Source organism: Pleurodeles waltl, chromosome 6 (genome assembly GCF_031143425.1).
Source record: "Pleurodeles waltl isolate 20211129_DDA chromosome 6, aPleWal1.hap1.20221129, whole genome shotgun sequence".
NCBI lineage: Eukaryota > Metazoa > Chordata > Amphibia > Caudata > Salamandridae > Pleurodeles > Pleurodeles waltl.
In genome coordinates this window covers 1,502,850,019-1,502,873,225 of record NC_090445.1, presented here as the reverse complement: position 1 = coordinate 1,502,873,225, position 23,207 = coordinate 1,502,850,019, and the positions used below count along the sequence as shown (strand labels likewise).

The following is a 23,207-nucleotide window of genomic DNA, read 5'->3' as shown; positions in this document are numbered from 1 at the left end:
GGCCTTGTAGTAGTGAAAAATAAATTATGTGGTTTTTCACTACCAGGACTTGTAAAACTTAAAACTACATAACCTTCTTTGTAAAAACACTGTACCCTGCCCTCTGGGCTGTTCAGGCGTACCCATGGGGTCAAAATGGCAGATTAAAATTGCAATTAAAACTGCACACTCTGGCTGAAGTGTAAGGGCAGTCTGAGACTTGTTTAAAAGGCGATCGTAAGTGGGTGGCACAATAAGTGCTGTAGACCTGCTAGTAGCATTTAGTTTATGAGCCCTGGTACATGTAATACCATGTTTCTGGGCTTTACAAGTCAATTAAATATGCCAGTTGGGTGAAAGCCATTCTTCCATTGTTTAAAGGAAAGAGCTCAAGCGCTTTTGGACTGGTTAGCAATGGTAAAGTGGGCAGAGGCCTAAAAGTCAACAAAAGCTAGTTCAGATAACAAGAGGGTGAAGGCAAAAAGTGTAGGGATGATCCTGCAGAAAGGGCCAAGTCCAACAGTACTTATACTTTGTGGACTATTTGAGAAAATGATTCTCATGGACACTTTGGTTTGATATCATTTTAATAATGCCCTAATATCAGCAAATGTTGCTTATTGATTTTTGAATTACGAGGTCTTTCAGGAGATTTAATATGTGCTTGTTGTCAGTGTCCAAAACAGGAAGCCTAATTCTAGGGCACTTTCCTTCAGTGTAAGCTCCATATAGTCACATCACTTGTCTTGCTGGTTCATTGTTAGCCACTTTCGCTCTCATGAAGCCCCAATATAATGACTCCATTCTGCCTTGAGTATCCTATTGAAGTGTCCTATCCTAACCCAGTGTACTGCTACAGGTTTTTACCTCCAGTAATTCCATAATAACAAGACGTGCCCCCAGATTTCTTTCAATCACTTTGTGTAAAGAATGTAACATAAACCAAAGTGATCTGCTGGGTGCAGGTTTCCACTGCCTAACCCTGGCCCGTGCACCCCTGTGGCTCCCATTATCATCACCTTTCCTGTTTAATCTCCCTCCCCTTGAGTCTAATCACTGTATGTCATCTTCTTGGCTTTCTTTGGTCCTCGTAAAGTCATCATTTCAGCTCATTCCGTAACCATCTAAAAACTGTACCTGTCCTGCAACATAAGCAAATAATCAGTCCTCACTGTCCTAACTCAGTACCTGACCTCCAACAACCTAATGAACAAATTAGTCCCTCGCTATCCTAACACAGTGTCTGTCCGCCAGCAAACTAATCCAATAGTTAGGTCTCGGTGAGCACATTGTGGTAGCTACTCCCCTGTGTCTAGTTCAACAGTGTAAGGAGTGATTGCCTTTTCTCAGTGTTAGATGGGGAATAACCGAACAGTAAAAAAACTCACTCACAATATATTGCACATTTCCCAGAAATGTATATATCTGTGTTAGAAATGGGGTCTCTAATTGGCAGTCAGTTTGCACTCTGTCCAATCAGGGACCCTAGCTCTAGTCACGGTATGGGAGATACACTCCTAGGATAACCCCTGCTCCCCTCCTTGGTAGCTTGGCACAAGCAGTCAGGCTTATCTCAGAGGTAATATGTAAAGTATTTGTACTTATACGCACATTAATGCAAAATCACTCAACACCAGTTTTGAAAAATAGCCAATATTTATCTGAGTAAACCAAGACCAAAAAAAAAAAAATCGAACATCCACAAGCAAAGTTATGAAGTTTCAAAGATGAAACTTCAATATAGGGCTTAGAAACACAAATGCTTCAATTTAGTGTTATCACGTTATCATGATGGCGTCGTTCCCAACAATCCGACGCCAATGGCACCAGCCACAGAGTCACACGGACCCCCAGGTACAGTACCATCTGAAAGTGAGGAACAATCCAGTGCACGGAGTAGGAGAAGCAAGGCATAGCTGGATCCGGTGTGGCACTGGTTCCCGTGCTGAGGAGCAGTGGAGCCGAGGCATCGGTGCAAAGTTTCGTCTCCTTGCTGCGGAGCAGTGGAAATGAGGCAGCATCGGTACGACGCGGAAGGTTGCTTAACCTCCGGCGGGGTCGATGTCTGTCTGGTCAATAAGCGGTGTGGCAACGTCACGGGGTCGTGGTCACGCGACGGGCTGCAGGCGCTGCAGTGGAGCCTGTGTCATGGACATTGGAGACACAGCACTCGGGACTCATGAAGTCATGGGAAGTCAAGGGGTCGCTCCCCTTATGTGCAAGTATGAAAAAAAACTCAAAATTCCTGGTGTCTAGTGGTTTCTGTCCCTCCCGGGGGAAGAAATGACCTAAAAATAATTTGGCACCCCGGGGAGCGACCCTTGCCTAAGGGGTCTCACCCCACTTAGGCCGATCTGCCCCCAGCAGAAATGCTTGCAGAGACATGAAAGGAAAGGCCTTTTCTTTCATGCGTCTGTCGGCCCCCTCCTCCCGAGCAGAAGAGAAATACTGAGCATTTCTCTTCCGCATCGTGCTGGAATGGGAGGTGACCTCTGATGAGGTCAGCATGCGATTGCGTGCTGACGTCATCAGACTTCACTGGGGAGGGTCAGGGGGGGTCGGGGTGGAAGGGGAAGCGATTCCCCTTCCAGCCCTGCCCTGGGGAGTGGTGGCCCTTGGGGGGATCGAGCGCTGGCGCTTCCCCGAGGCCGGTACCAGGACGTAATGGTTACGTCTGTGGCACCTCAGCGCCGCAGCCACGGACATGACCATTACGTCCATGGCTGGGAAGGGGTTAAAAGGCATATTTATACTCAGTTTGCGCCGAACTAGCGTCAATTTTTTTTACGCTAATTCAGCGCAAACCTAACTCCATATTAATACTTTGGCGCTAGACACATCTAGTGCCAAAGTTATGGAGTTAATGTCATTTTCTGGACGTGGAAACCTACTTTGCCTCAATGAGATGCAAGGTAGGCGTTCCCGTAAAGAAAAGAACATTATGGCCCTTGCGCCATGTTTATCCCCCGTGCTAAAATCATGCACAGGGGGATTGGACACTGGGTATGGGCAGGTGTTAAGGGACCCGTGGGCCTATTTCCATGGTCAGAGACCATGGAAAGAGCCCACAGGTGCCTTTCCCTGGCACCAGGGACACCCCTACCTACCCCTATCCACACCAGGAAGAAACCTAAGGATGGGGGGACCCCATCCCAGGTAAGCAGAGGTAAGTAGAGGTGAGTATATTAAAATTATTTTTTTAAGTGCCATGGGGGGGCCTAACTTGGGCCCCCCTACATGGCATGTCTCCTGGGCATGGCCATTGGGCTGGGGGACATGACTCCTGTCTTTACTTAGACAGGAGTCATGTCCTGGTAGGTTGTGTGCCGAAATATGACGCTAATCAGGTTAGAGTCATTTTCTTGACTCTAACCTGACTAGCGCCATTCTTTGAAGTAAAACCTCCAGTTCTCCCTACGCCTCCCTCACCCAGTTAGCATCAAATATTTTGAAGCTAACCGGGCCTTACCACTGCTAACGTCATACCATAAATATGATGCCCGGCCAGCATCTTGGGATGGTGCTAGCTGGCAGTATACTTTTTCAGGCTAAACTGCGTTAGCGCAGTTTAGCGTCAAAAAGTATAAATCAGGACCTAAGTACGGCACCAAAGATATGCCTTTCTATGCCAAGTAGGTGAAAACGTTGGAGAACAGACCTACGTAATCATCAAGAGGCAATGATCTAGATTAGCTTGAATCAGTGTTAATGTCTGGAAACAATACAGAACGGTCACTGATGAATGTTCTTAAAGAGTAGCTAATATTATTCAACACATTAAGCCATAAAGGATGGTCTTTGGCTGGATAACGAGTCTCATCTGCTTATAAATAGGATGGAATCCGAACAAAGAAAGTACCTTTTAATCTGGTTCACATACTCATTTTGGTAAAAGAGTTGTAGGAGTTTAAATTCTGGTGGTTTTGTTGTGTGCTATACAAGAAGGGTGGACTTTACATAACACTTTCCTAGAAGGCGACCTTATGCACAAAATAGAGTTCTATAGGAGTTTGTTCCACAGAAAACAAAATCAATATTTCACCAGGATGCGACACATAAATTTCATACAGTTGTACAAAGTGAAGTCCTAAATGAGGTGTGCCAAGGGTTGAACGTAGATTGGCTATTGTGTGGCATGCAAGGTAACATATTGCCTTTTGTGTGGCATTCTTGATAGTGAGATAGGAGAAACAATGGTATCAGGCGACACCCTTTTCTTGATGCATTTAGGACCATAAAACTTTGGAAAGTGTGTTCTATAAATAATATAACAACGTAATATAACTGGTTAGAAAAGACCGCTGTAATCACAGGATATATGTCGACAAACTCAGTTAATAATAACTTTACGTTTCAAAAGTTTTGTATAATATGCTCGTTCTCGTTCTAAAACCTATGAAACGTATGAAAGATATATTCCATAAAGTGTTCACATGTGCAGCCCATAGCCTAGAGCATTATTATTTGATGGCATTTAAGAGCAGTCCCACGATTTATGACATTTTTACAACACTATAAACACGGAGTAGAAGCTTTCAGGCCTTTTAACAGTTAGAAAAATTGAGCTTAAAATAATGGCCTCTTGTTACCCGGATCTTTAAGCAATTAAAAAGTGGGTACTTCTCATAATACTAACTAGAACAGCGTGAACTGAATCAAATGCAAAATTGAATGTTTACTCTATGGTAAACAGCTTACTACTGGGATCAGAGAGCCTCAATCTCAATTATACCAATTTTGGTGAACAGGTGAAGACAGATTGGCATCCTTGGTGTGTTTACACTGTCTTTTTTGCCTCGGCTTCCTGTGTTTTTGCTTATTTTGATACTCTGGGCAGTTTACCTCTGCGACCAGTGCTAAAGTGCAAGTGCTCTCTGTGTAAATTGTATTTGTAATTGACGTTTCCCTGATTGGCCTATTTGATTTACTAGTAAGTTCCTAGTTAAGTGCACTAGAGGTGCTCATGGCCTGTAAATCAAATGCTACTACTGGGCCTGAAGCACTGATTGTGGCAACCACGAGTAGCCCTGTAAACATGGTTCAGACCTGCCACTACAGGATCTGTGTGTTCAGTTTTAAACTGGCAATTCCACCTTACAACCAAACGTTCCCTTTCATTACATATAAGTCACCCCTAAGGTCCTAGGTAGCTCCATGGGCAGGGTGCTGTGTATTTTAAAGGTAGGACATTTACTTATGTGTTTTACATTTCCTGATAGTCAAAAACTGACAAATTTGTTTTTCACTATTGCAAGGCCTGTCTCTCCCATAGGTTAACATGCAGACTGCCTTTAAATATATTTTAAGTGCAGTTTCCCCTTGGGAGCCGATAGAGATTTGGAGTTTAGGGTCTCTGAAATCACAATATAAAAATACATCATTTGGTAAAGTTGGTTTTTAAATTGTCATTCTGTGCCCTTAGCTGCTAGGAATTCACGTCTGGGTCAGACTGACAGTTGGGCTGTTTGTGAATTCGATCTAGACAGTGACACAAAGGGAGCTGGGGAGTGTGCTGCATATCGTGATGAGTCTCTTGGGCTAGAGTGGGGAGGGAGGAGCTGACACCTGTACCTGAAAGGGCTGTGCCTGTCTTCACACAACGCAGTCTCCGACCCCTTTGTGTGTGTATGGGGCCAGGCCTGGGCAAGGCAGGATCTTGTCAACAACAGAGACTTTCCTTTGAAGTTTGTCTACTTCAAAGGCAGAAATGGGTATAAGTAGTGGACCCAAAACCCCAGACTTTTAGAACACTTCTGAAGCAAGAGGAACCTCTGCCAAGGAGAAGAGCCGAAGAGCTGGAGGAGGAGTACTGCCCCTTTGCTGTTTATGCTTTACTGGTTTGGCCTGCAGTTGAAGCTTCTGCTTTAGAGAGCACAAAGTCTGGACTTTGCTGTGTATTCTGCTTGTGAAGTTTCACCAAGGGCTTAGACTGAGCTTGCCTCCTGTTAAGAAGTCTCAGGGACAGCAAAGACTCCACCTTCCAGCCTCCAGGTTCACTTGCTGAGCGCTCTAACTCTCCAGGTGGTGCCTATTCCAGTTTCTGGACCCTTGAGAGTGAAAGATGGTTGAAAACTGAGAAAAACCAAGTGCACGATGCCTGACCCCACGTTGCTGCCTGCAACCGAAGCTGTGGTCCCCGCTGGACTACAACAACCCTGACTGAAATCCCAGGCCTGACGCTGCCGCAGGGATATATTTATGTTTATGTTGACTTTTGTTCTTTATATATGGGGGAGTGACCCCTTAGGCACGGATCGCTCTCCTGGGGGGCAAATTGTATTTAGGCCCTTTCTGCCCCCCTTGGGGGCAGATCGGCCTATTTTTCTTAGGCCAATCTACCCCCAAGGGGGCAGAGACCACTAGGCACTGGGGATTTTTTTTGTTGCACCAATTTCCCACAAGGGGAGTGACCCCTTGGGCAAGGGTCGCGCCCCTGGGGGGGGGGGGAAAATTTTTTAGGCCATTTCTGCTCCCCTTGGCGGCAGATCGGCGTATTTCTATTAGGCCGATCTGCCCCCGGGGGGGGGGGTCAGAAATCACTTAGGCACCAGGGATGGTGTGTGTTTTGTTTGGGGGGGCAGCCCCTTGGGCAAGGATCGCTACCCATGGGGGCACATTATGGTTGGCCATATCTGCCCATCGGCCTGTCTTTGGAAGGCCCATCTGCCCCCAAGGGGGCAGAAAGCCCACCAGAGACCAGGGAAGATTTTTTTTCAAAATAGGAGGGTGGAGGTATGGCCATGCCCCCACCCTAAATAAATGGGAACAAAGCTGTTCTGCCCTCCAGTGGGCAGATGGGGCAATTACCCCCGATCCACACCCTGGGGTGGGCAGAAAGTCTACTATATGCCAGGGAATAAAAATAAAAAAATAGTGGGGTGGTGGCTACCAACCAGTATGGGCCTGGTTATGCCCCCACCCCAACTGAAAGGAGTAACAGTCTTTCAGCTCCTCCCCCTTACACTAAAACATCTTATCCCATGGCAAGCAAGAGGACATTTGATTATTTTGGGTTTTGGTTTTACATTTGGGCCATGAGAGCTTGGCTAACTCTCAAAATCGTCCCACTTGGAATGGTGAGGGCTGCACTTTTTGGACTTTGGGACGCTGTCACGTAGAAAAATCCACAAGACCTAGATACATCTGAAAACAAAAAATTTGGATGAATCCAGGGTGGTGTGCTTCACATGCACACCGCACCATTTTCTTACCCACAATGCCCTGCAAACCTCCAACTTATCTGGAAATCACACATTTTTCCCACATTTTAGTGATGGAACCTTCCGGAATCTGCAGGAATCCACAAAATTCCTTCCACCCAGCATTGTCTCATCTATACCAATAAAAATTCTGCTGCACTTGTCAGCCTAAAAATAGTTTTTTTTCAAACTGCCCTTTTGGACCCGCTTTGGTTCCCCCTCAATTTCAACATGTTTTTTACTCTTCCCTGTCACAGGCACTTGGCCCACTTTCACAAGTGAGGTATCATTTTTACCGGGAGACTGAGGGGAACTTTGGATGGTAGGAAATTTGTCCGGGTGCGGTGATCCCACACAGAAATGTGGGAAAATTAGATTGTTTTGCCAAATTTGAGGTTTGCTGAGGATTCTGGGTAAGAAAACATTGGGGGATCCAGGCAAGTCACATCTCCCTGGACTCACTCGGGTGTCTGGTTTTCAGAAATGACTGGGTTTGGTAGGTTTCCCGAGATGATTGCTGAGCCCAGGACCAAAAACGCAGGTCCCCCCCCCTTACAAAAACAGGTAGCTTTGTATTTGATAATTTTGATGTGTCCTAATAGTGTTTTGGGGCAGTTCCTTTCGCGGCCACTAGGCCTACCCACACAAGTGAGGTACCATTTTTATCGGGAGACTTGGGGGAACACTGGGTGTAAGGAAATTTGTGGCTCCTCTCAGATTCCAGAACTTTCTGTCACCGAAATGTGAGGGAAAAAGTGGTTTTTTTGCCAAATTCTGAGGTTTCCAAAGGATTCTGGGTAACAGAACCTGGTGAGAGCCCCACAAGTCACCCCATCTTGGATTCCCCTAGGTGTCTAGTTTAAAAAAATTCATAGGTTTGGTAGGTTTCCCAAGATGCTGGCTGAGCTAGAGGCCAAAATCCACAGCTAGGCACTTTGCAAAAAACAGCTCTGTTTTCTTTGGGAAAATGTGATGTGTCCACGTTGTGTTTTGGGGCATTGCCTTTCACGGGCGCTAAGCCTACCCACACAAGTGAGGTACCATTTTTATCAGGAGACTTGGGGAACCACTGGGTGGAAGGACATTTTTGGCTCCTCTCAGATTCCTGAACTTTCTGTCACCAAAATGTGAGGAACAAGTGTTTTCTTTGGCCATATTTTGAAGTTTGCAAAGGATTCTGGGTAACAGAACCTGGTGAGAGCCCCACAAGTCATCCCGTCTTGGATTCCCGTAGGTGTCTACTTTTTAAAAATGTGCAGGTTTGGAAGGTTTCCCTAGGTGCCGGCTGAGCTAGAGGCCAAAATCTACAGCTAGACACTTTGCAAAAAACATGTCAGATTTCAATGTCAAAATGTGATGTGTCCGTGTTGCGTTTCCTGTTGCGAGCATTAGGCCTACCCATGCAAGTGTGGTACTTTTTTCATTGGGAGACTTGGGGGAATACAGAATAGCAAAACAAGTGTTATTGCCCCTTGTCTTTCTCTACATTTTTTACTTCCAAATGTAAGACAGTGTGTATTAAAGACGTCTATTTGAGAAAGCCCTGTAATTCACATGCTACTATTGGCACCCCAGAATTCAGAGATGTGCAAATAACCATTTCTTCTCAACACCTTATCTTGTGCCCATTTTGGAAATACAAAGGTTTTCTTGATACCTATGTTTCACTCTTTATATTTCAGCAAATTAATTGCTGTATACCCGGTATAGAATGAAAACCCATTGCAAGGTGCAGCTCATTTATTGGCTCTGGGAACCTAGGGTTCTTGATGAACCTACATGCCCTCTATATCCCCGCAACCAGAAGAGGCCAGCACACATAACGGTATATTGCTTTAAAAAATCTGACATCGCAGGAAAATGTTACAGAGTAAAACGTGGAGAAAATTAGCAGTTTTTTTACCTCAATTTCAATTTTTTTTTATTTCAGCTGTTATTTTCTGTAGGAAAACCTTGCAGGAGCTACGCAAATTACCCCTTGCTGAATTCAGAATTTTGTCTATGGATATGTCTCCTTGGCGCCCGATAATGCAGCACCTCACCTTGTGTTGATTCACCCTAACTCATTCCTGCCGATCGTTCACACGTTCCTGCACATGTCTCTCACACCTCCTTTCCCACCTCACCTGTTCTGGGCTGACTAAACCCCTCTAAGCCAGCTCCACCCTTATTAACCCACTGAACACCACTGTCACAAGGTTGGCTCTGGGAACCTAGGGTTCTTGATGAACCTACATGCCCTCTATATCCCCGCAACCAGAAGAGGCCAGCACACATAACGGTATATTGCTTTAAAAAATCTGACATCGCAGGAAAATGTTACAGAGTAAAACGTGGAGAAAATTAGCAGTTTTTTTACCTCAATTTCAATATTTTTTTATTTCAGCTGTTATTTTCTGTAGGAAAACCTTGCAGGAGCTACGCAAATTACCCCTTGCTGAATTCAGAATTTTGTCTACTTTCAGAAATGTTTAGCTTTCTGGCATTGGTTTCATACCCATTTCTGTCACTAACTTGAAGGAGGCTGAAAGCACAAAAAGTAGTAAAAATGGGGTATGTCCCAGTAAAATGCCAAAATTGTGTGGAGAATTGGGGTTTTCTGATTCAAGTCTGCCTGTTCTGAAAGCTGGGAAGACGGTGATTTTAGCACCGCAAACCCTTTGTTGATGCCATTTTCAGGGAAAAAAACCATAAGCCTTCTTCTGCAGCCCTTTTTCCCATTTGTTTTTAAAAACCTGAAATTTTCGCTGTAGTTTGGCTAATTTCTTGGACTCTTTCAGGGGAGCCCACAAAGTCTGGGTACCTCTAGAATCCCTAGGATGTTGGGAAAAAAGGACGCAAATTTGGCGTGAGTAGCTTATGTGAACAAAACTTATGAGGGCCTAAGCCTGATCTGCCCCAAACAGCCCAAAAAAGTCTTGGCACCTGAGGTGGAAAAGGCCTGACAGCGAAGGGGTTAAAATCTTCATTCACAGAATTTTGATTTCCAATTTGACACTCAAGGAGTTACATTTGCCTTTCTGACAGACCTACCTATTGGATTAAGTGGAGAATCGTAGAGAAACAATAAGAGAGAACATTTTTGAGAAGCACAAAGATAGAGAGGAGTCCTGTTGTAAATTTTTTAGGGAAGTCAAAGAAAGTTCTACCTGTGTGGGATTCACAAATGTTTTTCAGCTTAACTTTTACCTTGCAATCACTTGTAAGGGTAAACAAAGTGTTTCTAGAGTGGCAAGATGCACCACTTTTTCATAAATATGGGCTTATTTGTCAGCCTGGTTGTCAGAAAATCTGAAGCTCACTCCCCCCCAATCTTACTGACCAAGCTACGTCCCTGAGGCAAGGAGTCACTTGCAACTGTCTCACTGAATGTTCAATTTAAGATTAGATACAGTCGAATTTAGTGTTTTAAACGTTTATGTGTATTATATTTCCTAAAGAACACTGACTTGAATTTCAGAATTTTGGTTTCTTTCGAGGTTTTGGCTAGGTGTATGTGGTCAACGGTGTGTAAGATGTGTTGAGGCTGCTTATAATGCTGGATGAATTGTTCCTAAAGGTACATAGTATTTCTTTGGACTAAAAGTGCTTATACGTTTTACCGTGAAGTCTACCTCTCTTACTTATGTTCATGCAATCCACTTCCGTGATGACTTAGGGATTGTTAGGCCATCATTACGTGTGATTTTCTTTAAAATTCCGATTGGGCTGGTTCCATCGAAATTATGAAATCGGAGATGTATACCATTTTTTTCATGAAGAGATTTCAGCTTAAATCAGCCGGAATCTCTCAATGAAAATCTGGGCGGAAATGGGCAAATGCAGGGGACAGGACCTGGAATGGCCAATTTCCCCAGTAATTCCTCTTTTATAAGTGGACCCTCGTGATTCCACTTATAGTGGCCCAGTTTTTCCCAAGCCCTGGAGTTATTTATAACCCTGATATCTGTAACTCGCTGGGCACTCGTAGAGAGGGCCTAAGAATAGGTGAGTTTGTGGTTATGGAACGAGTCTGCATATATTCTTTTCGCTTGCACCTTTTGCACTTTCCTTCTTCAGCAGTGTTTCCCGTAGACATCCCTAAGGCGAGGTCCGTGATCTGATGCAGCTTTTTAGATGTAAGGCAGGTAACTGTGACGTGGAGGAGTTGGTATAGCCATTCATCACCAATATAAACATTTTCCATGATTCATATGGGTTTGTAAAACATTTCAAATTGAATAGAAACCTTTTTGAAACGCAGGGTGGATATCTCTGGGGCCTGCCACAGAGCTGCTGATTTATTGGTGGCAGCAAGGACTTGCTGTTCTTTTTAATGGATATGTCTCCTTGGCGCCCGATAATGCAGCACCTCACCTTGTGTTGATTCACCCTAACTCATTCCTGCCGATCGTTCACACGTTCCTGCACGTCTCTCACACCTCCTTTCCCACCTCACCTGTTCTGGGCTGACTAAACCCCTCTAAGCCAGCTCCACCCTTATTAACCCACTGAACACCACTGTCACAAGGTTGCACTATATATATATTGTCAATTTTCTGCTGCAGCTTCTTCCACCTAACTTCACCTCTTCCCACCTAATTACGCCTCCATATCACCCAGACACACCATTCTTGCACCACCATGTTACCGTCATATACTTTTCAGACCTCTCCACATCTGCACCCCTCCACAGCATTCTCCTCCACCATTCTCCCATCTTCCACCCTCCTCACCACTTGTCTCCTAGTCACACCACTTCCCACCCAAAGCCAGACTATCATCTTACACGCACAACCCCATACAATTTAACCTTGTAATTGTATCATTCTGCCTTAATTCTCATCCCACCATTCTGCAACACATATGCCTAACCATCCCATATTCTTGCCTCACCACCTCACCATTCCTCTCCAAGCCACCCAACACGTCCTTATCAACCACCTTACCCCACTTTCACACTATTCCACCTCACCTTATCACATCCCCACCTTCCTGCAATATGCTGCCCTATCAGCATACAACACATCCAACCTACCTCGTACTCTCTTGTCACCTAACCACAACTCAAAACACTCAACCTCACCCTTATCCCACACCATGTGTTGTCCACCTCATTTTCACACATCATTACACCCTCATCACTCCACAGCATGCTCCTCCACCCTCCACCGCTCACCTCTTCTCACTTAGACACACAAATCCTAACCAACACACCCAGTCTCCCTATAACCACAGTCCCATACCACTCAACCTCGTATTCACATCATTCTGCCTGACTTCACGTCCCCATCCTTCTGCATCACACTCTCCACCTACACCCTAAGCCGCCCACCTCATCTTGTATCTCCTAAGAACACTCCAGTACCACTTACCCCCATTGTTATCATCTACCTCCTTACAACACATGCATACAGTCCACATCACCCTACCACATCCACACCTTATTGTGTGGATGTGGTACTCAGCAAACCACACCCTCATCCCACCTCTTCTCAGCTAACCACAACAATCAGCCCCACACGTATGACCTCACCCGCACCGCATTCCACCACACCCAGACAGCCCAGGCCCCTTACCCACCTCCACGTTCTTTCTTGCTGAAACAGGCCCGTTGCTCATCTGTCTCGTGATTTCATTCCAGGGAAAGAAACTTCCTGCGAACATTAGCGAGGACGCAGAGGAAGGTGACGTGTCTGATGAGGACAGCGCCGACGAGATTGATGACGACTGTAAGCTAATGAATGGAGATGTAAGTTGAAAACGCCGATGAATTCCAATGCTGGTGGTCCGTCTGACGTCCGTGCAGCAGTCAGCGCGGGGTCCGAGCTCCTCTCATGACCTGGGCATTTAATGTGATACTATCTGAAGGTCTGATACATAGATTAGAGCATATCGGTTTGACCTTGTGCAGGATCCCTTTAAAAGAAGCTTGAGTCCACTGCAAGCATTGCTAAGAAAGTCATTTGTAATGTAAGCTACTAAGATGCAAACCAATCTGCTTAGCCCGGTTTGGTCCCAAGATCACACGATGCTTTCTGTTAACACTACTTTTATCTTCAGAAGAGATCTTTGCTTTTGGGTGAGTCTTTTGTATAACGTCCCTCTCTGCTCTTGCTGGACTCAATCTTTCCTGATGTTCAGGTTCAGCTGAAGTATGTGACTGAAGGCTGAACAGGAAGAGATGGTAGATATGATTCTGAGCACAGAAGGTCTGGTAGTGACTGTGCTGCTTAGTTGGAAGTGGTTTGCTCTACCACATAGGGGAACAGAGTTTCAGTACACAGCTTGGTAAAGGAAAAAAGGCTGTCGAGAGTTCCGGCTATAATATCCTCCGTTGTCTCTAGGAGGCGTGGCTTCAGAAAACAAGACAGATATTTATTGAATTATGGCACCAAGTGGCACCAAGACTAACATTAGTTGTGTTTCCAGGAAAAGTCTGTAGCACAAGGTTCAGTGACTGACCGAAGTGGGTTCACCAGAAGTGAAGTGGTGATGAAGACTGGTATCTACTAAGACAAGTGATTTAGTGTAACTAACTCACTCACAGAGGATGCTAGGCTTTATGCTGAAATCCCACTAGTATGGTGCCGGAATTATCTTGTGCTGGAAAGAGAGCAGTGAATCTAGCAAAGTGAAATCAAAGGGACTGTTAGAAGTGTCAGTACAGTTGACAGCCTCCAAGGTGAAACAAGGACACTGCCGGGTATTAGACTTTTCAAAGAGATAATAGGCCCTATATTAGGCAAGGCCAAACAGTGCTTGAATATACCTGCACAGAAATGCAAATACACTATTCCTTTGCAGAACATCCAACATCACAATCTCTGAGTGTGCCCGTCGCACATGGAGGCAATGGGAGCTCTTCAAACAGGTTAATGTTTCTGCATTGCTAGTGTCTAGGGGCATGTCCAGTTACAGACATGCCCTATTTCGCATGGGGTCTGACATTTAACTAACTCAGTCCTTCCAGCCCTTCCGAGGCATCTGCCTTCTCAATGCCAGAGTTCTATATTGTAGACCATACAGTGCATGAGGGCCCAGAGTACATGGAAGTAAAAACAGAATGGTGGAGGAGAATTCCGTAAAAGACCAAAGGGATCATGAGCATCAGTGAGGAGTGTGAAAGACTATCGTCATGGCCTCAGTCTCTATTGCAGCCTGAGGATTTATTCCTGACATGTTGCTGCACCATAATCATTCATAATGAAGTCAACAAAAGTTTAGTATGCATAATATTTGCCTCCTTTCAACCCTGCAGGCAAAATTATTAGGAATGTATATGACATGTTGTGGAAATATCATTTCTCAGAGTGCCAGATTCTGAGGGAAAGAGACGAAGCAGATATGTATAGCCAAAAGGGCGTGGCTCCTGAATCTCGAGTCCAGGATATCATAGGGCACTAATATCATGGACAAAATATCAAGGGCTAAATAAGTAGAGATTTTCTATGCTAAAGTGCACGTATATGTCCCTTGATTATATAGTGGCCTTCAAGGTGCATAGATGTGGACTTAAGAATAGTCAATCTTTACTTCCCTTTACATATTTTGTCCCTCAATATTTTGTCAATGATATTAGTGTGCCACAATATTCTTGTACTCGATATTAAAGAGTACAATCAGCACGAAGGTCCTCTTTTGAGACCTATTCCATATTATAATTAGAGGACTCGAACTGAGTGGGTGCAGCTGCCTGGAGGCAGATATTTGTGGAAGCAGAACAAAGGAGCTGCAACTTCTACAAGGCGTATGGTGATACTCATTATGCAACATCTCAGTGACTTTACATCCAGTCACACCATGCCTCAACTAATCTGCATGCAACTAAGATGCACCTCAGCAGTTACAGCTTCTAGCATATCTCCCCAGGCATGTAACATTTGAGTAGGTCTGCTTCCAAGAATCCCTTACCTTATATAATCTGCTGAAAGCATGAAACTTCGATAACTCTGTCCCCAAACATGCTACCCCTCGACCAACTTCTAACACAGCACACCACCCCAGCCAGTTTCTCTCAAAGCAAGTTTTACATTTGTCCCTGGATCCCAAAACATGCCACCTTTCTCCAGGAGCTTGCAATCAAACCACATTATTCAATAACCCTGAAAGCAGCCATGCAACATCTCTTGTAGCATAACACCAAGCATATCCCAGCTCATTGTACTTCTAAGCTCGATACACCTATGTCGGTTTACCTCCAAGCATGCTGCATGTCATCCAAACAGTGTAGAAACAGGCCATTCATCTGCTCACTGGCCTCCCAACCTAGCAAATCTCAGCCAATCTACATCTAACCACCTGGCCTGTCAGCCTCCAAGTATGCAACATCTTAGTTAGTCTCACTTTCAAACATCTGTACAAGCATCACATGCCTCAGCCAGTTTGACTCAATTTACAACTATTTAGTCAATGACACTTCAGAAAAGTCTCGTCCCTGCTATTAGGATTTTTTCTGCAACCATAGATAGATAGATAGATAGATAGATAGATAGATAGATAGATAGATAGATTTGTGTGTGTGTGTGTGCGCACATGTGTGTATGTGTGTTTCCATTAAGCAGAAGAGGTAATGTGATAGGCTAGGTCTCACCATTCTCCATCCAGTTTTCTTTGTTACCTCCGAGCTTACTATACTTATTAGTCACAACCTCGAGCCAAATTGTTTCTCTGTTCTGTATAGAAAATACATTTTTGAGATCGTCCAAATAATTGCTCTGATCTTAGTGAAACCAGACTTGAGAAAATTGGAAATATATCTAATGAACAGAAGTGCTGATATCATGCCTTTGACAAGCCGAAGTAGAGTTCCCTTAAACTCATGTTTTTAATAGGTTTCAAAGCCACAATAAGTCTGGGATGACTAAGTACGTTCATGTCACCAGACACCGTGATTCTATTCTAAGGTCTTGATTCGGGAAATTAGAGCATTCTGGGAAATGGCTCACTTCAATTGCACCAATGGGATGCATGCACCAGACTGCAGTGGTTTGTAATGGAAAGGGTTTGGAATGGACGTAGGTGCCTCTACAGACAGAGTGGCAATGTGCTGCGCTCACACAGCAAAGAGTGTTCTGGCTCTGCCTTCCCCGTGACAGCCTCCTCTAATGTTGTATTTCTGAACTTTTCAACATGTCCAGCTTTTGCTGAGAAATGTGATGTTTGTGGTTTTGTCTTTCTTCCTGGCCAACGTTGCATGCACATGAAGTGGAAGGTACTGTACGCTGCTCTTCTCATTCTCCCTTTCTTTCTCCATCTCTTGGTCTCCCTTTTCTCCTTTCTTTCTCTCTGTCTCTTTCTGCCTTTTATTCCTTTTAGCTATCTCTCTCTCTTTCTCTCTGTGTCTCCCCCTCGCTTTTTTCTCTTTACTCCAATCTATATCAATCCCAACAGCAGAAATGAATCCTGTTACCAAGAACCGATCTCACTGTGTAAAACTGTAAGTGGTATTGAGGTGAATTTGATTGAAAAGACAAATTGTTGATGGCTTACAGTAAGCGGCCCTGATAGAGCATTCCAGCCTAATAAATTACCTGTATTTGGACGCTCTTGGGCCGATGAATCTTTTGACTAAGTGGGCTCTCTTCACCCGAGAGTAATCAATTTAATCAAATCAATAATCAATAACGAACATAGGCAATACCCTGATCAACATAACACTTCACAATTAATCCAGAAAACATTTCGTCGAAACCACGACCTTTCGGTCATGAATAACCACACCAGTTTATTCAAAGTTAATGCATTTATTTCCCTATATTAACAAAGCTAGCACAATGTAAATGTGTCTTAACACCAAGTGATATATGTAAATGAACATTAAATAGCTGTCCATAACGACGGAAAAGATGCAATCTATGCAGCATTTGAATAACAATGCCTTCAATAATAGCAACGCAAACCACTAAAACTACAATCTGTAATGGGCTAATTGCATACATTTAGTCAGCATAACAAGGTCTCAAATTGCATCGTGCATCAAATGAATCCTCATCTAACCTCAAATTAGCATCTGCATGTGGGTCTTCATACAAAAACAATTTAGCAACATTAATTTGGAAAACTCCTAACTAGGGCTCTTATCAAAAATCAGCAGTTGGTTACCTAAAAAGAAAACACAATGCAATTGTACATTTTCCTTTCATATTTACCAAATTCGATCAGCATTCAAGGAAGTCTTCGTCTCGCAGGTATCAGTTTCGATCAGCATGGGACGGGGCAAAGGGGCAGGGTGGACGGGGCAATTGCCTCACAGCGGCAAGATAAAACTACTACTTCATGCAAGGGGACGAATCAAAGTTAAAGTCTCTAGGGCGAGAATTACTTAAAGTTTCTTTCTCTCGATTAGAGAAAGCATCAAAGTCTCTTTCAAAATGGCGTCGCAGCAAGGTGGGCCATAATAGCTGCAATGTACTGCAAAATGGCGGGTATGGAGCGATGTCTCTCAATAATGGCTGTAATGGCTGGTATAATGGCTAATGGCAAATGGCTAATGGCTAATGGCTACTTTCTTCTTGTGCACCTGGTTCAAATAGACAACAGTTCAAATCCAGTAGGGTCTTCCATTGGAGGGTTCATAGGTTGGCTTCAAATTGTCCAATCAAAAACGACAGTTCTCAAGCTTCTACCTAGGCATACATTATCCTTGGAGTCGGGAACGTAAGTTGCAACATATTTTACCAATTAACTCACTTTCAGAGCTTCCATTGTCCGCACCTGCAGATTGACCTTGGAGCAAAGAAGAAGATGCCAGGCTGGCACGAAACCTTAAAGATAAGCATGTGAACCGATCTCACTGGAAAAGTACAGCTTCAAGCAAGAATACACGTTTATTAGCACATTGGAAAAATACGAGCATCTAAATCGTGAGACAAGGCAACTAGGCCAAAGCCTCCACTAAAGTTATGCTAAGCTAAAACATTTCAACCAAGCAAATCATAACACACGTTTACGGTTATGTCAGACTAGTACAATTCTAATACATCACGTTATATAAAGCACGCTTATAAATGTTGGCAAACTACTCTAAGGGCACATTTTGTCCCCGTACAATCTTTACTAGTTCGGCTAAGTCACACTTGATTATTGCAGCACTACGTTTATGCGCTAATAAATGTAAAACCTTCATTTCTGCGTCATCAATCCCTCCTCTGATGACTACTTGTCATCACACAAAACTATTCCCACAAATTTTATTCCATTAAAATTCTGTCAGTTCTCTTTGCCTTTTAGTTCCCCTTGTCCTTGCTTTGTATTCTTCTGCCATTCTTTTCATCATTTTCTCTTCCTTCCTTCTTTTAATTCTTGCCATGATCATTAATATTCCTCTTTTTATTCCCCAAATTCCAAAGATGCAAATTAGAACTATTAGTATTCCCTGTATTATTTTTAGTAATATTCCATTCCAAATGCCACCAAGCCAATTTCCCACTGAAGCAAGTCCCTTTCCAACCTTCTCCCAAACTCCTGGTTCTTTCAATTCCTTCAAGTCTGCACTCTCTTTCGTTAAATTTGCAAGCATTGTTTTAATCTTCACACTGTTGTCTGCAATATATGTGCAACAGTGTCGTGCACCAAGCATTTTGCAAACGCCGCCATCCTTTGCTAAAAGAATGTCTAGGGCAAGCCTATTTTGAAGAGTCATAGCTCTTTCCGCTGCAAGTTCAGCACCCATCAGGATTATAGCACCTGAAAACTTTGTCAACATGTTATCCACTATAGTAGACAACTTTCTTATTTTGATGGAATTCAACACAACTCCCAATGAAGGAATCATGGCTCCAAATATATCTCCTACCACAGCAGCTGCGGTCTCTCTTTTCTGGATACGATGTGATCCAGATGTCTTTGGAATCATCGATAGGTCATCCAGTTGATAAACCTTTGGGAACACTATACCCAAATAACATCTCCCCCACCATCCCTTTGGAAGACGATAATAGGCATTATGCCCACAAATGTAATATACACCAGGTATGACAGGGTCAAGTCCGTTCAGCATGAATGTCCATTTGGCTTTAAAGATAAACGTATGTTTACACTCACTCGCTCCTACAAAAATGTTATCATAATAAGATTCACCTCGATATATACAAAATTTCCCTACATGCCAAGCATCTTAAGCTATTCTCCCTTGTGTTTTTATTGCGGCAAAAGCATAATTATCTACTGAAGTCCTCTTACTTAGCTCTTTTTCTAATTTCGCATTCATTTGTGCCCTTCTATCATCTGTGCGATCTAAAAAGCTTATTTCTACTGCAGATAGCGAGCAGGTAAGATTTTCCCTATGAGCATGAGCTGTTTCAAAAGGTTGCATTGGCTCGAAAAATTCCCTCATTATTTTAGCATCCCAATCTTTAGCAATCTGGCTTAGTTGCGTGATTATAGGAACATATGCAAAGGTAACATCATAATTTGAGTAAAAATACTGTATGTTGGTTTGACCATAAAACCTAGAAGTTACTATACTACATGTAATCCCATATGTAAGAGGCATGTGGTGATAAGTCACCCCTTCCGTTACCGAGGTCGGTATCTGTGTACACACATAACAATCTTTCGCATCCATAGTCTCAACATATTCTGTCAGTAAGCGATAGAAAACATTATACGAAAGTTCCTTCTTATCATGCAAGTGTCTCTCATCTAATTCTAGTCTTTTCAATGCGGTTAGTTCAGTGACAGTAACAGGAACAGAAGTAGAAGCATCAATTTTCTCATTCTCACCCTTTCCATGCATTCCAAGCACTATTGCCATTATTATTAGTACACATGCAATTATCAAGCCTATACACGCATATTTACAATATTTCATTCTACTGTTTTGTGTCATGATCTGTATAGAATCAGAGAGCTAGAAGCACTTATAAAAAGAAACGATTGAGCATTCAGTTACGAAGCTGAACGAGCGCAATGTTCACACAGTTTTCTTCAGAAGCCCAGTCACTTATCGGTTAGCAGCATTTGTCTCAATTCGGCAATAACTCAATTCGGCAATAACTCAGTCTTTTTTTTTTCAATTAGCAACGTTGTCTCAAATCGAGTTTAAAAGTCAATCAGGTTATCAAAGTCTTATCAGGTTAGCAAATGTCTCATCCGGTTTAGCAATGTCTCAGCTGGTTGTATCACGTTAGATTATAGCAAGCAATGTCATTTACCAGCTTTTCAATCAACAGTGTCCATAAAACTTTTCTTTTCTATTGGTATCTCTTCTTCTTCGTTCTCGAGGCTAAGAGATACAAATTCGTCGGTCCAATCGTCATTGACTGCATATGCCCATTCAGGACCGGAATATCTCCTGTTTGGTATCCTTTTCCTTTTCAATTTTGCATCTCTCTTTGATTCTGTCTCACTGGTACTTTCCTCTTTGGCCAAGTCTTTTTCATCACTTGAGGTTGGTACCACGACAGACACTTCCTTTCTTTTCTCTTTCACTCTTGGCCCTTCACTGTCATTCAACTTTTCTCTAGTTCTTTGTTTTACTGGTGATCTACTTGGTCTTCTCTTTGCACTGTGTCCACTTGATGGACCTGCGATCTCCTCTGAAGAAGTTTGAACAGTTTCGTTCTGTTCTGCCTTGTCCCCTCCTTCTGGGGAGTCAATCAGGTTTTCCTTTTCTTTTACTGTACCGTCTGCTTCTGGGAAAGCCCTCCTCTGATCAGGCTCTCCTGCTTCTTCACCTTTTTCGAGCCCTTTGTCACCGTTACTTTCTTCAGGCTCTTTGTCACTTTCAGCTGCTTCAGGCTCTTTGTTACCTTCAGCTGCTTCGTCGCTGTCTGAGGTTTCTCCTTGGTCTTCCCCAAGTGAGTCTGTAGCTTCGTCCTCAGAGAATATTTCTCTCTCCTCTATTTCTGCCTGTTCACTCCTAGTTCTGTTTTGCTCTGTCTCAGCGCTCGGCACTTTGTTATCAGGTACTGGCAGTTTCAGCGCTTCAACTTCCTCATCTGTGGGACACAACACTTTCTTTGTGTGACTAGCGTGAATCCAGTTGGGAACCCCCACACACTTCACAGCGGTAGTGGTTGTCAGGATCACTTGGAAAGGGCCTTTCCAACGGGGTTCCAGACACGACTTCCTCACGTGCTTCTTTATCACGACCCAGTCACCTGCTTTCAGTGTGTGTCCTGGACCTTGGATCGGTGGCAAGGTGGTTGCTTCCACCTGGTGAGAGAAAGAGCGAACCACGTCAGCCAGACCTTTGCAGTAGTCTAACACCATATCATCTGTAATATTCAAAAGCGCGTTTGCGGGAACTGCAGGAAGTCTCATGGCCCTGCCCATGAGAATTTCGTGCGGGGACAATCCAGTCTTTCTGTCAGGGGTGTTTCTCATTGACATTAACACCAAAGGCAATGCGTCAGGCCATTTCAAATTTGTCGATGCACATATTTTCGCCATTCTTGATTTCAGTGTACCATTCATTTGCTCCACCAGTCCTGAGGCTTCTGGGCGATAGCTACAATGCAGTTTTTGTTCAATGTTCAGCGCTGCGCAAAGTAACTTTATCACCTCGTTATTGAAGTGACTTCCTCTATCTGATTCTAAAGAGATCGGGAATCCGAAACGTGGTATCAACTCCCTCAACAATAGTTTGGCAACTGTAAGGCTGTCATTTCTACGTGTGGGGTAGGCTTCAATCCAGTGACTAAAAATGCACACAATCACCAACACATACTTCAGACCTCCATGCACGGGCATCTCAATAAAGTCCATCTGCATTCTGCTGAACGGGCCATTCGCCCTGCCAATGTGGCTCGCGTTCACAACTGTTCCCTTTCCTGGGTTCATATGCTGACAAATAACACAACGATGGCAAACTGCTTCTGCAGCTTGACGGAATCTGGGGTTAAACCAATCAGTTTTGAACAATCTTATCATGGCATCTCTCCCTAGGTGAGCCTGCCCATGATAGAACTGCGCTAGCTGCGATAAGAGACAATTTGGTAAAACATATTTTCCCTCATTTGAAACCCATAACTCATCTGGTCTCTGTGTACATTGTGACTTAATCCAGGAAGCTCTTTCATCCTTCCTGACGCTATTCTGTAATGCTTTTAGTTCATCCATTGTATCCACGACCTTCAAGGCAAATGCTTCAGCTGGTTCGAGCTCTGGCTCACTTATCGAATTCCATTCATCCCTGAGCAATATACAGTTCAAGGCACAAAATCTTGCGACTTGATCCGCATATGCATTTCCCAGAGAAACATAGTCCTGTCCTTTTGTATGAGCACTACACTTTACTACTGCAATTTCGGCTGGCATTTGAATGGCGTGTAACAATTCCTTTATTCTCTCCCCGTTTTTCACTGGGGACCCTGAAGAGGTCAGGAAACCTCTCTGTGACCATAGTTGCCCAAAGTCGTGCACAATTCCAAACCCGTACTGACTATCAGTGTAAATGGTAACCTTCATCAATGTAGACAGTTGGCATGCTCTTGTAAGGGCTACAAGCTCTGCTACTTGTGCGGAATATACTCCTTGAAGCCAGGACGCTTCCAAGACACCTGTTACAGTACATACAGCATATCCTGCTTTCAATATTCCCAATGCATCTCTTAAACATGACCCATCAACAAAAATAATTTGGTCATTTTCATCAAGCTTAGTATCCTTAATGTCAGGTCGGGGTTTTGTGCAAAATTCAGTCACCTGAAGGCAGTCATGCTCGACGTCTTCAGCGTTCTCAATTTCAGCATTTTCACTGGGAAGCAAGGTTGCTGGATTCAACGTAGTGCACCTTTTCAGCTGCACATTCGGTGAGCCCAGAATTATTGTTTCATACCTTGTGAGTCTTGCTCCAGTCATGTGTTGCGTTCGGGAGCGGGTCAAAAGTATCTCAACTGAATGAGGGACCATGACTGTTAATGGATGTCCCATCACTATTCCTTCACTCTGAGTGAGGCTGATACCAACTGCTGCTACGGCGCGCAAACACCCGGGCAGTGCTGCTGCGACCGGATCCAAAGTAGCTGAAAAATACGCTACTGGCCTGTTTATGCCACCATGGGCTTGGGTCAAGACAGACAAAGAACATGCATCACGTTCATG

At 43.8% G+C, this 23,207-nt stretch overlaps 1 protein-coding gene across 1 annotated transcript in view; it reads left to right on the top strand.

Annotated features, from left to right (window-relative positions):
- Positions 1-23,207, top strand: part of PLCH2 (phospholipase C eta 2) — a 1,343,524-nt gene that overhangs the window by 1,140,548 nt on the left and 179,769 nt on the right. Inside the window, exon 11 of the mRNA XM_069240985.1 lies at positions 12,802-12,909. Within this exon, the coding sequence (XP_069097086.1) occupies positions 12,802-12,909 (108 nt within the window). The remainder of the gene's footprint in view (positions 1-12,801; positions 12,910-23,207) is intronic.